This window comes from Marmota flaviventris, chromosome 5 (genome assembly GCF_047511675.1).
Source record: "Marmota flaviventris isolate mMarFla1 chromosome 5, mMarFla1.hap1, whole genome shotgun sequence".
NCBI classification, from domain to species: domain Eukaryota; kingdom Metazoa; phylum Chordata; class Mammalia; order Rodentia; family Sciuridae; genus Marmota; species Marmota flaviventris.
Genome location: NC_092502.1, coordinates 2,121,373 through 2,143,498, shown reverse-complemented (window position 1 = coordinate 2,143,498; position 22,126 = coordinate 2,121,373). Strand labels below are relative to the sequence as shown.

Genomic DNA, 22,126 nt, shown 5'->3' with positions numbered 1-22,126 from the left:
CCATGATGGGCTTGGGGATTGCAGGAGGGGCCGCACAGCTAGGATCGTGTGGTGCGGTTTTCGCACACACATGCACACACAGGTGCCTCCAGCCTCTGAGGGCCCCACCCTGCCTCCCTGGGCCAGCTCTTACCTTGTACCATGTCACAGTGGGCTGTGGGTGCCCCTCAATGACAGCCTCAAACTGTGCCGTACCACCCGCCTGGACCTGCACGTCTTCAATGGTCACCTGCATGGTTGGGGGCCCTGGGACGAGGTGGAAAGGGGGACATGGGGAGGGATTCCCAGGCTGCACAGACCATACATGTGGTCAGTGAGGCTCTGAGTACACCCCAGGGCAACAGGCAACAGGGCCCCCTGGTAACTGGGAAGTTCTTCCTTCCATCCAACCACTGTCTCCCTGCTTTGCCCTCAGCTGGCCCAGCAGTCAGGAGGACAGTCAAGCCAAGGCAGGCAGAACATGCTAGGGGGCAGTGGCTCTCTCCAGGACTGGGTCCCGCAGACACCGGATCTGTAGTGCCTGCCTCTCCTGGAGGAGAGCTCCAGCCCCCACCCCATTGTGGCATAAGAGAAGGGGTGGGGAATCTGGGCTGAAGCAGGCGGGGACCTAGAGGGCCCCTCCACCCTCCAAGCAACTGCCCCCAGCCCAGGCACTGCAGGGCCACCCTCACATCATGCCCTGACCCCTGACCCCCATACTTGAACTTGTAGCACTGGTGTCGACGGGCTGGTACACATAGGTCCTTTGTGTGGTCTCTGTGACTACATGGCTGTGGACATCCCAGAGCATGTGCCCGGCACCTGCCCCTGGCCAGGCAGCACCCTCCACCCTGGAATCACAGAGCTAGGTGAGCTTCTGCTGGCTAGAGGTGACAAGATGGGGTCCTAGGCTTTCCCCACATGCGGGGGGATGAGGTGTGCAGATGGAAGACCCTGGTCCTTGCTGTGGGGGCTTCCTGCACCTCCTGCCCTGAGGTTGGCCTTCTTCCCTGCCTACTGGCTTGGCCTGGGGCAGTCAAGGAGTGCACAGGAGGCCACAGGACCACCCCATTACCTCTGCGGGCCACATGGCCAGAGCGGATGGACCTGCCCACCCATGAGCTGTCCTTGGCAGGACTGCCCCCATCTCATGACTCAGTTAGCTGGGGGAGGTTACCGGATGGGGATGGTCCGTCCCTGGGCCCCAGAACCAGTCACCGTCTCCTGCTCCAGGACTTCCCGGATGAGAGGTTGTGGCACCTCTGGGGTCTCAGCTGCTGGGAGATGAGGAGCCTCGTGAGACAGAGCTGGGCTAGGGCTCAAGGGACCCTCCTCGGCCCTGCACTGCCCAACAGTCCCCCACATCACCAGGCCAGGGTGTGTGTATGCTCAGCAAGACCACTGCTTGCAGGGACCTGGGGGCCATGGGTGAGATTGTCCCCAAAGCCCAGGTTCAGCCCATGGCTCAGCATGTGCATGCTGGCTGGGGTCCATTCTGCAGGCACCTGCCCCACCAGGGACACCCACTTCAGTGTCCCTGCCCAGCAGCTAGGCTGCCATCCAGGGAACATTCTGACAGCATAGGTCAGTGACCCAGGAAAGTGGCTATATCCCACGCTATGGGTGCCATAGGGTCTGGCAGCTTCCTACGGGCAGGAGAGACTGCAGGTGACGTCACCCAGCACTAGAAGTTGTATTGTGGCCACAGCACACAGACAAGGCCCACTCTATCAGTGGCCAGGGACAAAAGAGAGGATAGCCTAACAGACTGGCTAGAAAAGTAGGGCTTAGGGTGACCAGGTGGTGGTGCCCTTGGGGAGGCTCTCCAGGGCCCCGAGGCTGGCTGCAGGTGAACTGAGACATCTCAGGCTGGAGCCAGCACTGGGGTGGGCAGGGAGGGGCAATGTGCTGGGCCGCCAAGGACAGGGCTGGATGGAGGCTGAACTTAGGGGAACCCCTCCATTTTCAAGCAGGACACAGGGAATGAGTGGAGGGAAAGGGAGCCCAGGATGGGAAGGGGCTCGGCTTGCTCCCCAAAGCAGCAGCAGGGAAAGTGAACACCAGCACCAAGGCAGGCCAAGCAACACCAGGGGTTTGCTCCATCACCTCATTCCTGGACACCAGAACTCTGTGGCCACTCTGATCCAGCAGCCTCCCACAGAGATGCCATCCCTAGCCTTTGCCTTTCCATCCCCTGTGGGCACCAATCTGTCACAGCTGGTGGTGGTGACAGACGAGACGAAGCTGCCTTACTCTTGGTCCTCAGAGGGACACTGGGCCAGACCTGCACCTAACTGACACCATGCTGAGGACGCTGGGGTGGCCATGTGCAAATTCAGAGCCCGAGGACATTCCTTGGCCAGGACAGGGTCAGCACGGGATGTGTCCTTGCAGCCAGTTCCCTGCAGGGCTTACCAGGTGTGCCCAAAGCTTCTGGGGCCTGGGGGCCAGCCTCCTGAAATGCCAGTGGTTCCCTGGGGCCAGGGGTGGGGCTGGCAAAGTCCCCTGCAGAAGGGCCTGGAGCCTCAGGGCCCAGCAGTCTCTGCAGCACAGATGGGACTTCCTGGTCGGCTCCAAGAGAGGGCTGGGCGGAGCCCTCCTGGGTAACACCTATGAAGAGGTGGGTCAGCAGCAGATAGTAAGGCCCAGGGTCTGGTGTGGCCTGACCCCAGGTAGGGGCCTCCAGAGACAGCCCAGTGGGCTGACCCCCAGATGGCCCCTCCCACCTGCTTCACTCACCCACCTGCTCAGGAGGCTGTGAGGGGTGGAGGCTTGGCACAGAGAGAGAAGCCCAGAACCCACATTGGGGACAGCTACTTCCTCCTCTGGAGCTCAGGCCTGTCCTCTCCCAGGTGCCCCATGGAGAACTCCTCCTCCTGGGCCAGGGGACCGGGAACCCACTCTTCACCCTTCATGTGCCCAAATCCCAGCACACACTTCATCCCAAGGCTGGCTGTCCTGCAAGGCGGACTCTGAGCCCCAGCTCTAAACCTGATACCATGTCAAGGTCCAGGGAATCATGGGGATGGTGTCCAGGTGGCTAGAGCCATTGGCCCCCCTCCTGGGGACAGACCCACTGCCCTATCCTTACCCAACTCCATCTGCATAGTAGCCATCCACCCTCCACTTACAGCTAGTCCAGGCCATGCTACCCTTCCCTGGCCCCTTCCACCTATCCCTGAAGGACTCCCCAGGCCCCTGCCCTTCCCACCTGCCAACCATCTGCAGCCTGAGGATGCTGACCACTCCCATCCCCAGAAGGTCCCTGCCCAGAGCCTTCCCCAGCCCTCCTGAGCCCCTGCCCAGGAGGGGCACCCAAGATGGAGAGGCAGCTCCAGGATGCCCTCTGTGGGGTCAGGAACCCACCCTCCCCTTCCCCATCCAAGAGGTCAGTGGATCCCTGGAAAGCCTCAGGGTTGGAGCTTAGCAGAGAGTGGTTCCCACCCCTCTGACAAATGCTAGGTTGTCCTGGGTCACCTTAGCTGGGGACAAAGGGGTAAACCTCTAGATGCCGAGAACTTGGGACCACCATATCACACCCCCACACCACATCTGTCCTGACACTAGCCTCAGCTGCCAGGTAGAGGAAAGCCTGCTCTGCTCCTGGTGGGCCAGAGGGACAATTATGGGTGATTCTGGTCATATCATGTGTCCACAGGACCAGCCCCACAGCCCCTGCCTGGGAATAAGACAGGCCCATGTGCTGCCACAGCCCATCTGGGCACACAGGAGCCAATACAGGGCACCCATGTGGCTCCCAGCTTGACCCCGGAGTGAAGGAACAAGGGAAGTTGGTCTAGGCCCAACCAGGGCTATGGGTGGAGGGGATCCCGGGGTACTGAGTGCGAGAGCCAGAGGAGCAGAGAGGAGGCGCAGACTGGTTTATTGCTCTATCAGCCAGAATACAGGTGCACTTCCCAACACAGACCCTGTGTCCACCCTGCAGAGCCGCTGGTGGCCACTAGGCCCTGGGTGTGGCTTTGGGGGTCTGGGTCCCATCCCTAGCCTGGGGACAGGCAAGGCTGTGCCCAGTGGGAGCAGGACACAGGCCCAAGTCCACATCTGTGTCCAGAGCCTGGAGGCTCCTGCAGGCTAGAAGGGACAACCCAGAGCTTGGTCTCTGAGCTGCCCCTGGCCAGGGCTCTCTTGAAGGACTTCAGTGCATCCAGCATTGTAGGCACTGTGGTCCTCTTTGTTGAGGACCAAAGTCCAGTGAGGTAGGAAGGGCCCAGGACAGAGGGCATGGCAGGCTGAGCCCCGAGCTCAGAAGAGCAGCGCATTGAGCACAGGTGACTGAGGTGAGCTGGGGTTCCCGAGCAGGTGCTGCTGCCCAGCAGGGTGCAGGCCCCATGCTGCGAGGATGGCACAGTAAGAGTGCCCTGGCCTCCCTGTCTGGCCAGGGTATGTGGCCTCAGCCCTGGGAGGGGCCAGGGGCCTCATCTCCATCTGGGCGAATATGCAGAGTGACAGTCTCTCCCACAGTCCCCAAGCTGACCATCTGGGTGGAAACCTCCGTCTTGAAGCTGCTCTGCCTGCCGTCTGTAGAGTGCTGGACCCGGGTGCAGGAGGAGGTCCAAGGAGCGCTGCCCACAGGCCCAGCTCGGGCCCCTCGCATGTGGAAGGACAGGTCCTCAGGGCTGTGGACCTGGGATCCTGTCCTGAAGAAGCCAGGTGGACCCACATGTCTGGGTGGGCGCCCCACGTTGAGCAGGATGGGCTGCCCCACAGTGGGCTCACTGATCTCTCTCTGGAGCACGGAGACCTCACAGGGCATGTCGTCGGAGGTGCTGCTTGCTGGGCCACGGCAGCCAAAGGTCTCCCCTGCCTGGGGCACGTAATCTTCCAGGTCAGCCAGGGTCAGCACACGACCGTTGTGTGTGAGGATCTTGGGGTCACGGCTGCAAAGGCCATCCGTGTCCTGGGGCTCCTCCACCACAAAAGGGCTCTCCCCATCACCCTCTACTCCTGCCCACTCCGTGCTGCTGTCCCTGAGGGAAGCCCCAGTCTCCTCTGGCTCAGGGCTGACTGCTCCGGAAGCAGCCCAGTCCACACTGCCCCCAGCATCCACATGGAAGACGAGGGGCTCCCCAATGCGGACCACAGCTGGACCCTGGGCATGGGGCTCCTGGTCCAGCTGCTTGTTGTTGGAGTTGTTGGCGTTGGGGTCCCCACCTGGCGTCCCACCAGGCAGTGTGAAGAGCAGTGCCCCCATGCCTCTGGGCACCTCCCTGGCGGGAGACACAGCCTGAGGACCCGACTTCTTCACTCGGACTTCAACAGTCTCTTCAACCTCCACCCATTTGGGCTGGGGCCCTGTGCCCCCTGGCAGGGCTCCGGAGGGGGCCTCAGCCTCCGTCACGTACAGTGTGGGCACAGTGGGCTTCCGGCCTGGCTCTGTCTCAGGCCTGTGAGGCTGCCTGGACCCCGGCAGGAACAGCAGGTCAGGGGCCAACAGAACTGGCCTCTGTGGGCTGGTGGAGCGGCGGGAAGGCGAGCGGGAGGGGGACTTGCTGGGGGACCGTCGTGGGCCACGGGGACTCTTCACCACGGTGGTGATGGTCTCCTCTCTGGTAGGGGAGAGGGCCCAAGAAGAGATGGGCACAGAGATCTGCAGCCTCACCCAGCTCCAAGCCATCAGCACATGCCAGAGACCAAGTTAAGGTACAAACAGGTGAGGAGGGTGAGTGTGCAAACTCCTACACATGCTCTTCAGCCCCACCTGCAGAGTCCCTGGCAGGAAGCCAAGGAAACCAAGCACCGTGTTTCACATGGCTAAGCTCGAGTTCTGCTCTGCTCAAGACATGTGGAGGCACCTAGCAGGCCCGCGCTACATCACCCAAGCTGAAGCCTCTGGATACCAGGACCGCACTGTCTCCCCGTCCCCTCTTCAGCAGGCTTTCTGCTCTGTACCTCAGGCAGGGTGCCCAGCCTGCTGCCAGGAAGTGCCCGCATGCCGTGAAGTCCTTGGCAAGTGACAGGCTGCTGGCCTGCGGCCTGTGCTCCTGGCCTCTGGATCTAAGGCCAGTGAGGCCCCAGCAGGCCAAGGGGAAGACTGGCTGAACACTGAGCTCCAGATGGCCGTGTCCCCCGCCTGGCTGGCAGCTCCCAAGGTGGGAGGGGCAGAGCTCAAGGCCAATAGCTCAGGAGTGCATGCTGGGAGGGACAGCGACTCTGCAGCCCTGGCCTGTCTCAGCAAGGGCCCTCGGTGGTCCTGATCCCCTTTACAGGCATGGACAGGGGGAAAGGCTCAAAAATGCCCAGATCCAAGGGTCAGCAATGCACTGGTTAGTCCAGGTCCTCCTCTGCTGCCAGTGATCCTGGCTCTAGCAGGAGCTGAGGTAAAGTGGGCCATGAGCAGGGAGCAGGCTCCGGCTGAGGGAGGTGCTCAGCTGAGGATCTACCCATGGTCAGGACTTGGTGCTTTGACCAAGGCACTGCCTATCTCTCTCTCTCTCTCAGCATTTATTTTTATTTCTTGCTCTAACTTCGGGGCTCCAGGAAGAGTTGCTCCCAGGGACGGGCCCAGAGACACATGGGCACCCTCAAGGTGCACAGCAGTGATGAACCCTACATTCCCCATCCCTTGTCCAGGAGGAAGGGAATCTCCTACTCCACTGACTGGAGGGGAGGTTGAGGCTCCTGGTGGCCTATTGAGGGCCAAAGCTGAGGGGGCACAGCCTTCTCTGCAGGATGAAGGTGGGTACTTCCCAGAATGTTTCTGATCCCCAGTCCCCCTCAGGTCGCCTCTGAAGCTTCCCAAATGGGATCTGGCTCCATCTCTACAATGCTCCCCCTGTGGAGGGAAGGGAGCAATAACCTGTCTGAGGCCCTAGAACACCTGCTTGTACCCAGGATGGCACTCTACCACCCAACTGTTCCCATCTGTTGGGTGGCACAGTAGGAGAAGACTACTTTCGGGGAGAAGGGAGGTCAGGGAAGAGCTAACCCAAGGCCTCATCAATTCTGATGACAGAATTCTTCTGCAGCACAGCCACCTTCAGGCCCTTCTGGTGGCTGCTCAGCCCCTGGGGAATGGAGGTTTCTATCCTGGAGCATCCCAGCCTGTAACCTATAAAAACCTCAGCCAGTCCTGCCTACAGCTCCCCACACCTCCACCTGCATACCTCCTCTGCAAGTCTTCAGGACTGTCCAGGTCATAAGCAAGCCTATGTTCTGTGGGTTCACCCAGCTCTGATCCCCCAAGTCAGATCACCAACATGCACAGATTTTCTACAGCATGAAGGTACTGAAGGACAAAGAGCCCACAGGCATGGTTCTGAGGAAATGGGCTCTCAGCTGACTTCTGGGAGCCACCCTAAGCCTCCTCACTTCCCTGAACCTCGGTTAGGCTTGGGTTAGGCTAAAATTCCTTCATTTAAAAAAATTTTTTTAGTTGTAAATGGATCTTTTTATTTTATTTATATATTTATGTGCAGTGCTGTGGATCAAACCCAGGGCCTCACACATGCCAGGCAAGTGCTCTACCACTGAGCCACAATTCTAGCCCCTAAAATTCATTTCTTAAGCTACACTAGACACTTCAAGTGCTCAACAGACACACGTGGCTAGTGGCTGCCACACTGGGCAGTGTAGACAGAATACTCTCACCACTGCAGCAAGTTCTGTTGGATGATACCGTCCCAGACCTGGGGTACCAAGGGATAAGAGTCTGTCTCTAGCCTTCTGAGGAAGTGGCTCAGTCCCAGCCCCACCCTAGTGGTGCGACTCTGGTAAGCCATTGTGATTTGTGCAGAGCAAGAGAGCCATGACGTGTGCAGGGACCTGAGGCCACGGCTGTGTGAGAAATCTGCAAGGCACTGGTGGCCAGAAGTGAGCAAGGCTGTTAGTGCAGCCACTGCAAGTGGCCAGGACACACAGCAAGGCCCAGGAAGGTTAGTGGCATGCAGGGCACTGCAGTCCGAGGACGGGTTAGGAACACGCCTGCACTTACATGATGACGGTTTTCTTGGGGACTTTAGTCGCCTGCTCAGTGACTACAAAGAAAACAGTCAGAATAGCAAGGGTTACAGAGAAGCCAGTGCCTGGGGCTGACTCCCTGATGGCACTGCAGTGCAGCCACCTGCTGGGCTTAGGAGCACTGGCCATGTGTCCCTGGGCAGCCTGTCTCAGCTAGGAGGTCCAGTTTCCTCAGCTACCAGACGGGTGACAGCATCTGCCCCGAGGGGCTGGGGTGTGACAGCAGGCACCCCAAGGATAGCCCACTCTCTCTCCTGAGCGCCACAGGGGCTGTGGGGAGGAGAACGAGCTGGCATCTGTTGCCCACTCAGAGGGCCCAGGCTTTTCCTCATGCTGACATAAGCCTGTGAATTCCTCAAACATGTAGCCCAACATAGCCCTGAGGCCTAGGGAAAGGGAAGAGTAGCCTGTGGCCATTCAGTAGGCCACCAGCCACAATGGGACCAGGATGGTTGATGCCTTTGCCACAAAACGAGCTCAAGTCCAAAAGGTGTCTCCAGGGGAGAGGGACACAAGAGACCTGAATGTGGACATCTGAACCCCATGCATGTGGTGAGTGTCTCCAGGGGAGCGGGCACCAGAGGCCTGCATGTGGCACATCTGAACCCCGTGCATGTGGGGGTGTCTCCAGGGGAGGGGGCACCAGAGTGCTGCACATGGCACATCTGAGCCCCATGCATGTGGTGGGTGCCTGAGGTCTGAGTGTGAAGGGCAGCTGTCCCCAACTGCGTGGCCTTTCCTCGTTTTCCCAGCTGTTGCCCTTACCAAAGCCAGCCCATGGGGCCTATGCTTCCATCTTGCTGCTGGGGACTGGAGTTCCAGAGAGGATGGAACTCATCTGGAACCAGGCAGCACCTACTCCCAACCACCTTGAGCCTCTTCCCTTGGCCTCTGGGCAGGCCTGGGCTTGACTACTGCAGGCCATCTCCAGGCTCAGCAGCCCTCTCACTGCTCAACGGGAAGATGGAGGAGGTGGCCAGCAAGGCCAAGTGGCTTGTACTGGGACATGGTCCCACATCTCCTGGACCAGGGGACTTTCTGCTTCACTGCACTGCAACACTGAGACAGGCTTTCCCTAGGCAACTTATGGCATTTCAAGCTTGTCTCAGATGATGAGCACAAGAATTAGACACTGTCTGTGTGTGTGTGCATTGGAGGTCACACTGGCTACGTTTGTGTGCCTGTACATGGATGTACCTTGCATACAAATGTGCACATAGGTGTACTTGTCTGCACACATATGCATGCTGACACACTGCACACACATTCACACACACAAGTGTGTATACATGTATGTGCACATCAGCACATGTACATGTGTATGCTCAGGTATGTGTGTTTATATGTGTGCATTGCTTGCACAGGCTGTGCTCAGGCATGTGTGCATTTATATGTGTGCATTGCTTGCACAGACTGTGTTCAGGTGTGTGTGTGCATTTATATGTGTGCATTGCTTGTACAGGCTGTGCTCAGGCAAGTGTGTTTATATGTGTGCATTGCTTGCACAGACTGTGTTCAAGCGTGTGTGTGGATTTATATGTGTGCATTGCTTGCACAGGCTGTGCTCAGGCATGTGTGTGTTTATATGCGTGCATTGTTTGCACAGGCTATGCTCAGGTATGTGTGCATTTATATGTGTGCATTGCTTGCACAGGCTGTGTTCAGGTATGTGTGTGCGTTTATATGTGTGCATTGTTTGCACAGGCTGTGTTCAGGCAAGTGCGTTTATATGTGTGCATTGTTTGCACAGGCTGTGCTCAGGCAAGTGTGTTTATATGTGTGCATTGTTTGCACAGGCTGTGCTCAGGCATGTGTGCTTATATGTGTGCATTGCTTGCACAGGCTGTGCTCAGGCAGTGTGTGTGTGTTTATATGTGTGCATTGTTTTCACAGGCATGTGTGCTTATATGCGTGCATTGCTTGCACAGGCTGTGCTCAGGCAAGTGTGTGCTTATATGTGTGCACTGCTTGCACAGGCTGTGCTCAGGCGTGTGTGTGTTTATATGTGTTCATTGTTTGCACAGGCATGTGTGCTTATATGTGTGCATTGCTTGCACAGGCTGTGCTCAGGCATGTGTGTGTTTATATGTGTGCTTTGCTTGCACAGGCTATGCTCAGGCATGTGTGTGTTTATATGTGTGAATTGTTTGCACAGGCTTTTCTACAGGGAAGTGGCTGATGGCGGGAATAGGAATCTAGTCAGGAAGCTGTATGTATTTAGACTAAGTTGGGCACAAAGAGGGACAACCTGTGTGCCATCTGAAGGCAAGCTCCTGTGCACAGAAGGACAGGAAAGCCAGGGCCTCCACCTGGGTCCTCCCTGGCAGGGACCCGGCTTACTGCTCCATCTTGCTGAACCAGGACACCTTGGGTTGCTAAGCTGGCACTTTATTCATGGTCCCCAATTGCCCCAGACCACCTGTGGGCCCCAGTGAGTCTGCCGTTACAGGAGGGCTGCAGCCGTGCAAAGCAGCATCCTGGCCTAGTGCAGACACTCAAGCCAGGTCAGTGCCACCGACAGGGGACAGCCAGGGCCCCTCTGGCTGTGGAGCCACTGGTTAAGACAAAGCAGCAGGACAGGATTAGGAAGCAGGAGGCACAGGGCTCTGATTGCATGGCCTTCGAGAACCAGCGCTCAGTGATGTGCCTGGCCCCAGTGGGCTCTGGAGGCCTGCTCTTCACGCTGACACCCGCCTTCTTCCAGAAAGGGACCCATCGTGACCAACAAGAGAACAGCTGCAGAGGACACTCCTGCCCCAGTGAGAAGGGCACGTCCCCAACCATGAGACACGCAATGCAGAGGAAGTGGACGAGCCGGTGGCGGCAAAAGCATATATGCATGGTGATGCTGTCCCCGGGTTGTGGGACAGTATTAAGTCACGGGTCCCCAGGAACACAGGTCCAATATGGCAGGTGAGGGTCACAAGCCCTCACACAGGGACTTGCCCTTGGAGAAAGAGTCCATGAGGGCCATGGGGGCTTCGAAGTTCCTAGGGTTGGGATCTAGGGCGTTGGCTGGCCCAGTCCTCTGAAGGTCCAGAAGGACAGAGACCCTGTGTGTTGGTCCTTGGGATGGACAGACTGCAGTGGGAACACTCCACAGGAGCCTGTGCTCAGGAATTGGACGACACATTTTCCAACCACCCTCTTGTGGAAGCTGTGGCTCCACCAACATGGGTCCAGCCTCTGCTCGATGGTTCTAGGGACAAGGACTCCCCACCTGCCAAGGCAGCCCTTCGAGGGGGACAACTCCACCTGGGAGCCAAGACATATAACAGTGGCCCTCCTCCCATCCTGGTGGCCTGGGCACTGGCTCACCCAGATGGGGCCTTGTAGGAGTGACTTGTTGTGACCCTGGGAGTGACCTAGGCCAGGGCAAGGACACTAAACCACAAATGCTCAGGCCTCTCCAAGGCCAATTCAGCCTGGTGGGAAAGGGCCACACCAATATCTGACTCTCCACTCATCAGTTTAGCCCTCAGTGGAAACGCCCTTCCTCAGACGTCCTACTGTCCTGCCCTCTGCCCTCAGTGTAGACGCCCTTCCCCAGACGTCCTACTGTCCTGCCCTCTGCCCACAGTGTAGACGCCCTTCCCCAGACATCCTACTGTCCTGCCTCTGCCCTCAGTTTAGACGCCCCTTCCCCAGACATCCTACTGTCCTGCCCTCTGTCCTCAGTGGAGACGCCCTTCCCCAGACGTCCTACTGTCCTGCCCTCTGCGCTCAGTGGAGACGCCCTTCCCCAGACGTCCTACTGTCCTGCCCTCTGCCCTCAGTGGAGACGCCCTTCCCCAGACGTCCTACTGTCCTGCCCTCTGCCCACAGTGTAGACGCCCTTCCCCAGATGTCCTACTGTCCTGCCCTCTGCGCTCAGTGTAGACGCCCTTCCCCAGACGTCCTACTGTCCTGCCTCTGCCCTCAGTGTAGACGCCCTTCCCCAGACGTCCTACTGTCCTGCCCTCTGCCCACAGTGTAGACGCCCTTCCCCAGACATCCTACTGTCCTGCCTCTGCCCTCAGTTTAGACGCCCCTTCCCCAGACATCCTACTGTCCTGCCCTCTGCCCACAGTGTAGACGCCCTTCCCCAGACGTCCTACTGTCCTGCCTCTGCCCTCAGTTTAGACGCCCCTTCCCCAGACATCCTACTGTCCTGCCCTCTGCCCACAGTGTAGACGCCCTTCCCCAGACGTCCTACTGTCCTGCCCTCTGCCCACAGTGTAGACGCCCTTCCCCAGACGTCCTACTGTCCTGCCCTCTGCGCTCAGTGTAGACGCCCTTCCCCAGACGTCCTACTGTCCTGCCCTCTGCCCTCAGTGGAGACGCCCTTCCCCAGACGTCCTACTGTGCTGCCCTCTGCCCTCAGTGTAGACGCCCTTCCCCAGACGTCCTACTGTCCTGCCTCTGCCCTCAGTTTAGACGCCCCTTCCCCAGACATCCTACTGTCCTGCCCTCTGCCCACAGTGTAGACGCCCTTCCCCAGACGTCCTACTGTCCTGCCTCTGCCCTCAGTTTAGACGCCCCTTCCCCAGACATCCTACTGTCCTGCCCTCTGCCCACAGTGTAGACGCCCTTCCCCAGACGTCCTACTGTCCTGCCTCTGCCCTCAGTTTAGACGCCCCTTCCCCAGACATCCTACTGTCCTGCCCTCTGCCCACAGTGTAGACGCCCTTCCCCAGACGTCCTACTGTCCTGCCCTCTGCCCTCAGTGGAGATGCCCTTCCCCAGACGTCCTACTGTCCTGCCCTCTGCGCTCAGTGGAGACGCCCTTCCCCAGACATCCTACTGTCCTGCCCTCTGTCCTCAGTGGAGACGCCCTTCCCCAGACATCCTACTGTCCTGCCCTCTGCCCTCAGTGGAGATGCCCTTCCCCAGACGTCCTACTGTCCTGCCCTCTGCCCACAGTGTAGACGCCCTTCCCCAGACGTCCTACTGTCCTGCCCTCTGCGCTCAGTGTAGACGCCCTTCCCCAGACGTCCTACTGTCCTGCCCTCTGCCCTCAGTGGAGACGCCCTTCCCCAGACATCCTACTGTCCTGCCCTCTGCCCACAGTGTAGACGCCCTTCCCCAGACGTCCTACTGTCCTGCCCTCTGCGCTCAGTGTAGACGCCCTTCCCCAGACGTCCTACTGTCCTGCCCTCTGCCCTCAGTGGAGACGCCCTTCCCCAGACGTCCTACTGTCCTGCCCTCTGCCCTCAGTGTAGACACCCTTCCCCAGACGTCCTACTGTCCTGCCCTCTGCCCTCAGTGGAGATGCCCTTCCCCAGACGTCCTACTGTCCTGCCCTCTGCGCTCAGTGGAGACGCCCTTCCCCAGACATCCTACTGTCCTGCCCTCTGTCCTCAGTGGAGACGCCCTTCCCCAGACATCCTACTGTCCTGCCCTCTGCCCTCAGTGGAGATGCCCTTCCCCAGATGTCCTACTGTCTTGCCCTCTGCCCTCAGGGGAAAACCCCCTTCTCTAGAAGTACAGCCCATCCCAGCTGCTGCCTGCAGGAGGCCTGTGTGACCACTGCCAGGCAGGCTCCCCTGGGTCAGAGGTGACTCCGTGGGTTTTCCTGCAGGCCAGGGGCAGGGCTCACACTTCCCCACCACAGAGCAGCCTCTCCAGCGCTCACTCCGGGTTCTTGGCCACCTCCACCTGCCCCACAGGTGCTGAGACCAGGTGGCCTGCAGCCTCTGGGCTCCTCCCCACAGCCTCCTCTTCTCGCCAGGTCATCTGCCCAAGATGCCTGCCCAGCCACCCCCGCAGGAAGTGCACCTGCTCTGAGACATGGTAGGTCTGCTGCCCCCAGTCCTGGCTGGCTGTGCAGCTGTGACAAAAGGCTCAAGCCTGAGGACCCACCTAGGCAGCATGGGCAACAGGCTTGGTGGCACCTACCTTCTACGGCAGCCACAGTCTGCTCCCTGTGGCGCTGCTCCCGGGCCGGCAGCACAGGGCTCTGCATGTATAGCTCCCCACCACCACGAGTGGAGCCAAGCCGGTTCACCAGCTGCAAGATGGACAGAAACCACTCAGGACCCCTATCCTCAAGGGACCTAGCTGTCTCTCGTCCACTCTGGTGGTCTTTAGTTTCAGGTCCCCACTGAGACTGTGTCCCCCAAAGGGGACAGGGCTCCCAGCCAGGGCCTTGCCCAGGCATCTTGCACTGTGCAGATGGCTGCTGGCCGTGTGTGGCTCTGAGCCCCTGAAGTGCAGAGCTGGCTGGGTCTCCCTGCCTCCTGGAACTTGCATGTGGGGCCCACATGCAGGAGGCTGGCCTCTAGACAAGAGCCAGAGACTGGAGCCTGGGGCTCTCAGGGGCCCTGTAGCGGGCACACACCTGCTCAATGTCACTGTGTGCCAGGACAGGCCCTGAAGACCAGAGGCTCAGACTGGGCCTTGCCTTCAGGAGCCCCAGCCTTGGGCCTCTGGACAGTGAACAGGGACAGGGCAGCTCTTCCCTTTGTAGGGTCCCACCTATGTGACACCAGGCAAAGGTAGAAACTAACACTACTTTTTACATAAATGGATGAAAGTTGAAGTCAGCACTGGGTTCCCTAGAAAGGCAAAAACCAAAGGGCTTCTTTGAGAGGGTGGGAACAATGGCAGGTGGCAGGGCTCAGCCTCCTGTGGAAGAGGAGCAAGGCCAGACACGGTGTGGTGGGTTGGGGATGATGGGTGACAGTGGCCTGGTGTCCCCGGGCCTGTGCCAAGGGCCCAGGCCCTTCCCTTGTCAAGCCCCAGTGGACAGCTGGCCATGAGGCCCCTTGCCCACCCATCTTACCTCGCATTCATAGTGTCCCAGGTCATCCTTGCCAGCTGCTCTGACCACAAGCACCAGCAGGCCGCTGCGGGGCTCACTCAGCATCTGGTACTTGTTGCCCGCAGTCAGCAGGGCCCCATCTTTGTACCACCTAGAACCCATCCCAAGAGTCCATGAGGCAGGGTGTGACATTCCCTGTACTGCAGACCCGCTGCCCTGGCCCAGATTCTACAGTGCTTGGTGAACCCACCCTCTGGATGCCCACATCCAGCTTGGCCATGCTTTCTTGTGGCAGAGGCCCCATGCCCACTGGGTCTCAGCCCCACAATGCCCACTCTTCAGTGATCAGACAGTCACTGTGCCCAGCCCCGTACAGCTGCACAACCCTTGTATTGCAGACAGGAGCCTGAAGCCCCTCCCCTGGTGCCCCACCATGTGCTGGCCCACCTGATCTGAGGGTGTGGGGCGCCTTCGATGGTGCAGGTGAGCTGGGCATCCTCTCCCTCCACAAAGGGCGAGGCCCGGACCTTGTTCACAAACCGTGGGGGGACTGCAGGGTGGAGAGAGACAGGGAGCCACTCTGATGGAGCTGGGGGTGTCCGAGCCCCCACGTTCCTTCCTGAGCCCTAAGTGAGCCTATGACCACATAGGGCTTCCACCTGCACATGCCTGCCTGCCTGCCCTTCCCTCCCACCCACACCCAGTCCCTCATCACAGCAAGCAGAGGGATGGAGGGCCCTTCCACCCATCCACCAGAGCCACGTGGTGGGCTTGGTCAGGGTGTCTCCCTGCCCCGCAGGCCTCCAGGCTCACCTTGCACCAGGATCTTTCCCAGGGTGCTGGCACTGCCAGCGGCACTGGCCGCAAAGCACATGTACTGGCCAGAGTCGACCCCAGTCAGGTTGTCCAGGATAAGGGTGCAGGAGCCATCTGGGTCTTCGATGAGGATGTGGTGAGGATCCACTTCCACTGGCTTCCCATCTAGAAAGGAGGAGTGAGAGCTGTCGTCGGGGCAGGGACCTTGTAAGCCTGCCCTGGTGGATGAGGGGCTGGGGCTGGCCTGCACCTCTCTGGGTCTGTCTCTGTTTCTCTTTCTTTCTCTCTCTCCCCTCCCTCCACAGAGGGTGTGGCCCAGACCTCTGTCTCTGTGTCTCTATGTCCACCTTGGACATTAGCTAGATGCAGGGCCAGGTGGAGAGACCTGAACCTGACAGAAGACATCCACATGGACAGCTAAGTCCGTGGTCGCCCCTCCGCCCCAGTGTGACTCCCTGCAGACCTCCCATGTGCTGACCATGCCCAGCTCCCTGGCTATGGGCCCATCCTCACTCAATCCCACCAAGCCTACAGCTACATAATCCACTGCCTAACACCCCTTCCCTCCCACCCACACCTGGTCCCTCATCACAGCGTGCAGAGGGAGGGAGGGCCCTTCTACCCATCCAATCTGCAGGGGGCTTTGAGAAGGAACTCAGATTTCCATGGCTCTGCTGGACACAGGCACCAGGACACCCAGTTGTGGACACGGACCTCTAGGTGCCATGGCGATAATGTCTGCATCTGAACTCTGGCCTGAAACTGCGTGTGACTCTGAGTTCACACATGGTGGACCCTTAGCACTAGCCTTCTGCTCAGGGGGAGCCAGGCATCCTGCTGGTCTTCCTGAGGCCACTCTTCTGGCTAGTGCAATGTGCCCTTGTTGACCCAGGGGCTGCTGCAAGTGGCATGGCCATTTAGTTTGACAGTTAACCAGCTAAGCTGGGACAGCTCCACGCAAAGACCTGGCAGTAGAGCGTGGACACCACACACCAACTTCCCAGCCTTTGTGTGGCTGGCAGAGGAAGTGCCAGGCCTTGGTATAGCACAGAGGCAGCCAAGGTAATGAGAAGATGAATCACCACTTGATGTCCTTGTATGGCCAGCAGAAATGGCCAAAGGGAGCTGGCCGCTAGAGTGATCACCACCAGCTCTATCCACTTGCTGCCCCCATGGCCCCAGGTGGTAGGCACATACATAGGTCGTGCAAGCCCAGCAGCTCCGGATGGGGTGGCTCCGAATGGGGTGCCCTGGGAGCGCTCCCCTCCTGAGAGGTGGGGCCCAGCAGAAGTGAATTCAGTCACTGAGGGCACTGACTTGGGAAGGGATGGGTGCTGGTCTCCAGAGGTCAGCAAGCTGCTATAAAAGCCAGCCTGGTCCTGAGCCCCTCTCTGTCACTGCAACTGCTCCTTCCCCCTAGCAAGACTCCCAAGAAGTCATGAGACCACCAAGGGGAACCCCACCAGATGGCACCATGCCCTTTGGACTTTCAATCTGCAAACAATCTCTTCACTTTATAAGTAACCCAGACTCAGGTGTCTTGTTGGCACATCAGGAAATGAACCAAGACACGTCACACGTTCCTGAGACAGACCGTTTTGCGGCTAGAGTCCTTGATGAGTGAAGCGTCCCCTGGGTCTGGGACTTATCCCCTTCCAGACATGGCTGTCAGACACCACTTTTGAAAATCAGCATGCAGTGGGGCTTTGGAGGAAACAAGATGCCCAATCCAGTGAGGCCTTGTGATCTTCCACTCAGGGATAGGCCAATTGGACTCCCTGAGGAACAAGAGATAAGGGCTTCCCAGCCGCATTCATCAAAAGGAAGGGAGCTTTGTGAATGAGTGAACGTCCCCCAAAGGCAGGGTGGGCTCCACTCTCTACTCCACTCCCTGATGCAAGGCAGCTGACTCCATGAGAATCTGGGTCCAGGGGTCTCCACTCATGGGCTTGGGTTTGCATGGTCTAGCTAAACTGACACTGACACGGCAGCTCGCCAGCCTCATCACCCAGGAAAGGGAAGCTGGACTCATTCATTGTTTTGGGGGCTGGCCAGAGCTCTGGGCACTCCTGGGCCCTCTCTGCCTGGCTGCCCTTCCTTGCTGGCTTCCTGGGATCCTTCCCATCTCTCTGGCTCGCCGGCTCTTCACTTATGTTCCTCACCTCTCTGACTCTGTGAATCCCACATCCCAAGCCTTGAAGCCGGAACCTCATCTCTTCACGCTCATTCCACATTCAAACTGACTACAGTCTCAGTCTCTCTCTCTCTCTGGCACCAGGGATTGAACCCAAGGGCCTGAATCACATCCCCAGCCCTTTCTACATTTTATTTAGAGACAGGGTCTTACTAAGTTGCTTAGGGCCTCGCTAGGTTTCTGAGGCTGCTTTGAACTTGCATCTTCCTGCCTCAGTCTCCTGAGCTGCTGGGATTGTTTTGGGGGCTGTGCACTAGATCTGACCTATAGTTTCAGACACACTGTATGCCAAGGACCCGCCTGCCATCTCTCACCTCCAGCCAGACATCTCTCCTAAGCTCTAGATTTATTCTCAAGCTATCCCCTCCATAACCACCTGGAGCCCTATGGGCACCTGGATTCTTCAAAACCTCACAAATCTGTGTTTCTTTCCTCCCTGCCCAGCTCAGAATGTACTGGCCTGCCTCCCTGTGGGTCTTCTCCACCTCTGTGAATAGGACCAGTGGCCTCTGCTGTCCACAACCCCCTGTGCTGCTTCCTGGATCCCATCTCTCTTCCACACACCCCATGCAACCCATCAGCAAATCTGGCTGGCTCTGCCTTCAAAATGCATCCAGGATGCAACCATGGCCACCACCAACATGATGCCATGTCCCTAAGCAGGCCCTTGGCACTTACAGCCAAGGTGACAGATGACAGATCTGAACTATGCCCCCTGCTGCTCACAACACCATGGGGTTTCCATGTAGTCAACGCTCCATGCTGCCCAAAGGAATCATGTTGATCCCTAGCACCAGCAAGGTGCCTCAGGACCCGAGAACAGTCTGCCAGGGAAGAGCCTCGGATTTTCTGGAACCTTGGGCCACAACAGATCGGCTAGCCTAGGGGTTTGTGGCTCAGGGCCAGACTGGACACTCTATTTTACAATGGCATTCATAGAGAAGGCTCTGGGCCATGCTAGCCTCTACACCAACTGGGAGATTCCTGGTGGGTGACCCGGGCCACGCTGGCATCTATGTCAATGAGGAGATTCTTAGTAGGTGACCTGGGCCACACTGGCATCTATGCCAACAATGAGATTCTTGGGGGGATTCTCAGGCCATTCTGTGTCTATGTCATTGAGGAGATTTCTAGTAGGTTGCCGCAGCCCGGCTGGCTGGGCAAAATAACCCGGGGGTGACGAATAACTTGTGTAAGTTGATACAGCAGGAGTAGGAGCCCTTTATTGCAGGACAGGAGCAGTATTTATACATTCCACACAGCTTATCTAATTAGCATAAACTAGATACAGCAGTCAACCAATCAGGAATCTCCACACTTAATGGCTTGCTTTTGTTACTTCTCAAACCACTCCCTCTGGCATTTTGCCAGGCACCATCCAGACTTGTTTACGAACTCTAACATGCCCCTGGCAAAATGCCAGGTGTTATTTTGACTTGTTTACAGACTCTTAACAACGACTTCAAAGCTGTTGCTGTTTCTGCTACTACAGCTTAGGCTAGCTGCCTGCAGAACTTACCTGGACTGTGATTTACCTGGACTGTGAGTTAATCTATTTGAGACACTGCTTTACCTGGACTGAGACAACAAACTGTAATCTACAACAAATTGTAACTCGGTATCTTTGCAAATGGTGTCATTGCTGGTATAATTTTTCCAAGGGCTTCTTGCATGGAGCCATCAATTGGCTTGGTATTGTGACATTTTGTATCCTCCCTTTCTGTTTGTAGCAGGTTATTTATGGTGTTTCTGTAAAAACCACTATGGTCCTTATTTAAATTAAACAAAAGGGGGAATTGTTAAGAGTCTGTAAACAAGTCAAAATAACACCTGGCATTTTGCCAGGGGCATGTTAGAGTTCGTAAACAAGTCTGGATGGTGCCTGGCAAAATGCCAGAGGGAGTGGTTTGAGAAGTAACAAAAGCAAGCCATTAAGTGTGGAGATTCCTGATTGGTTGACTGCTGTATCTAGTTTATGCTAATTAGATAAGCTGTGTGGAATGTATAGATACTGCTCCTGTCCTGCAATAAACGGCTCCTACTCCTGCTGTATCAACTTACACAAGTTATTCGTCACCCCCCAGGTTATTTTGCCCAGCCAGCTGGGCTGCGGCAGTAGGTGACCCAGGCCATGCCAGTGTCTATGCCAACGACGAGATTCCTAGTAGGTGACCCAGGCCATGCTGTGTCTACACCAATGAACAGATTCCTGGAGGATGCTCCAGGCCACGATGGCATCTATGCCAATGATGAGATTCCTGGTGGGTGACCAGGGCAATGCTGGCATCTCTAACAATAATGAGATTCCTGATGAATGCTCTAGGCCAAGCCAGCATCTACGCCAACAAGATTCCTAGTAGGTGACCCAGGCCATGCTGGCATCTACGCCAATGACAAAATTCCTGTGGGTGACCTGGGCCATGCTGGTGTCTACACCTTTGATGAGATTCCCAGTGGATGACTAGGGCCACGCTGGTGTCTATGGCAACAACGAGATTCCTGGGCCACACTGGCATCTACACCAATGAGGAGATTCCTGATGGATGACCCAGGCCACACTAACAATGAGCTTCCTAGTGGAGCTCCATGCTGACTTCTATGCTAACGTGAGATTCATAGTGGGCTTCAGGCCATTCATCTTGACTTCAGGAGGACTAGAGCCTGAGGTCAGCTACATGAGTGGTCAGCCATGCAGGTCTGACAGAGTCCCAGTGACAAATGCTGATGTCAAGTCTCATTAAGCCTCCTGGTTGGCATAGGTCTGTTTGTGTTCTCAGGTGTCACTGGGAGGAGAAGATGCTCTTCCTCACTGCACTGGGAGTGGACGGCTGGCAGCTCATAAGTAGTGACACTGGACCCTCCCAAAGTGCTCTTCTTTTTTCTCAGGGGCTGCAGTCTCGTCTTTATGCTGAAGTAAACCCTAACCCTGAGCATAATAGCTCTGAACTCCAAGACCTTCTGGTGAATCACTGAACCTGAAGGTAACCTTGGGGACCAGTGAACTGGACGTCAGAAGTGAGAGTGGTCTTGGGACCCCAAGCCTGTGGCAGTGTCAAGTGAGACGGGCCTGGGAGACACCTGACCTCCCTTGACCTTGGCAGCTCCCATCCCTGAGCCACGTAAGGCCTGTGCTCCGTGACCCTGAAGGTGCAGTGTGATAAGCACCCTTCCTGGCCCATTAAGCTCACAGGCCTCTCCTGCACCCAGGTGCCTGCTTGTGGCCTCCTCTGTGGTCCTGGTGCTCTCTCGGCTGCCCTCAGGCACGTCTGTCTCGGCCCTGTGCTGACTCCTCACCCTGCTCATTCCCCCGGGTGGCCATGGCACCACCTGACTTACCTGTTCACTGTCCATCCCCAGGATGTTTGCCCTTGAACAGGCCTGGATTGTCTCTTGTTCCCCATGCCCAGCCCACTGACCAGACCCCATGCTGTCCTCAGCCCCTGTGCAGCCCACCCCTGGTGGGGGTTCCTGTGAAGGGTCAGTCTGTAGGCCCTGGCAGGTACCTTTGTACCAGCTGACAGTGGGTTTTGGTGTGCCAGTCACGCGGCAAGCCAGCTTTACTGTTTCCCCCAGCTCAGCCGTGCAGTCAGCCAGTTCCTCTTCAAATTCCGGTGGACCTGAGGACACACGTGGGGGTCTGAGGACTCTGAGGGTGGGATGTCAGGCCTATGTCCCCTGGGTGCATCCTGACAAGTTGCCCCCAACAACAGCAGTGGCCGCATATCCAAGGGCCTGGTTACTGGCTAAGCTGGGTGTGGCTGCACGAGGCAGGGACAGACCAGGGTGCAAGACCATCACACCCAAACATGACCTGGTCAGATGCCCCAAGTCTGGAGCTATGCCGTGTCCCCACTACATCCCTTTGTGTCCCTCATTTGGGTCAGGGTCAGCTCAACTCCTGCTCTGGGGCTCCCTGGGAGGCCAAAGCCACCGCTCCCTCAGCTAGATCTGACCAAGGGGAGAACCAAGACACCAGTGCAGAAAGCAACCCATGCCCACGTGCCTGGCATGGGTGCAGCCAGCTGGGCATCTAAGTGATGTTCAGGTCCCCACCCCAGCACAGCACCAGGGACACTCACGCCACACAGGCAGGGCCAGGCGCTGCTGGATGCCGCTGATCTCCTTCACCCAGGAGTGCTTGATGATGACTGTGCGCGCCTGCAGCAGGTACTTGCGCACAGAGTCCTCCCGTTCATGCCACACCTCGAAGGCACGGTCGTCCCCTTCCACCTGGTCATTCAGGTCGATGCTGCTTAGCTGTTGAGGGGTGCAACATTAGTGGGAGGACAGAGCTAAGCATCCCCAGACAGACAGGGTCCAGTAGGACCATGCCCAGGTCACCCCAGAACAATGGCAAGTTCTGCTCCAGTGGCCACCCTGGAGCCCAGGAACAGGGAAACCTCCACCGGCCTGCATGA

The 22,126-nt window shown here is 57.7% G+C and overlaps 2 protein-coding genes across 2 annotated transcripts in view; both read right to left on the bottom strand.

The window, feature by feature from the left end:
• Positions 1-22,126, bottom strand: part of Obscn (obscurin, cytoskeletal calmodulin and titin-interacting RhoGEF) — a 128,710-nt gene that overhangs the window by 11,416 nt on the left and 95,168 nt on the right. Inside the window, 11 exon segments of the mRNA XM_071611901.1 lie at positions 134-246; positions 706-830; positions 1,157-1,253; positions 2,386-2,550; positions 10,586-10,603; positions 13,834-13,945; positions 14,720-14,849; positions 15,146-15,248; positions 15,512-15,679; positions 21,212-21,325; positions 21,788-21,965. Coding sequence (XP_071468002.1) covers positions 134-246; positions 706-830; positions 1,157-1,253; positions 2,386-2,550; positions 10,586-10,603; positions 13,834-13,945; positions 14,720-14,849; positions 15,146-15,248; positions 15,512-15,679; positions 21,212-21,325; positions 21,788-21,965 — 1,323 coding nt within the window.
• On the bottom strand, positions 3,880-5,947 carry LOC139705724 (uncharacterized). Its single transcript, XM_071611902.1, has one exon. The coding sequence runs from the start codon at positions 5,612-5,614 to the stop codon at positions 4,391-4,393; it is 1,224 nt and encodes a 407-aa protein (XP_071468003.1). The 5' UTR covers positions 5,615-5,947; the 3' UTR covers positions 3,880-4,390.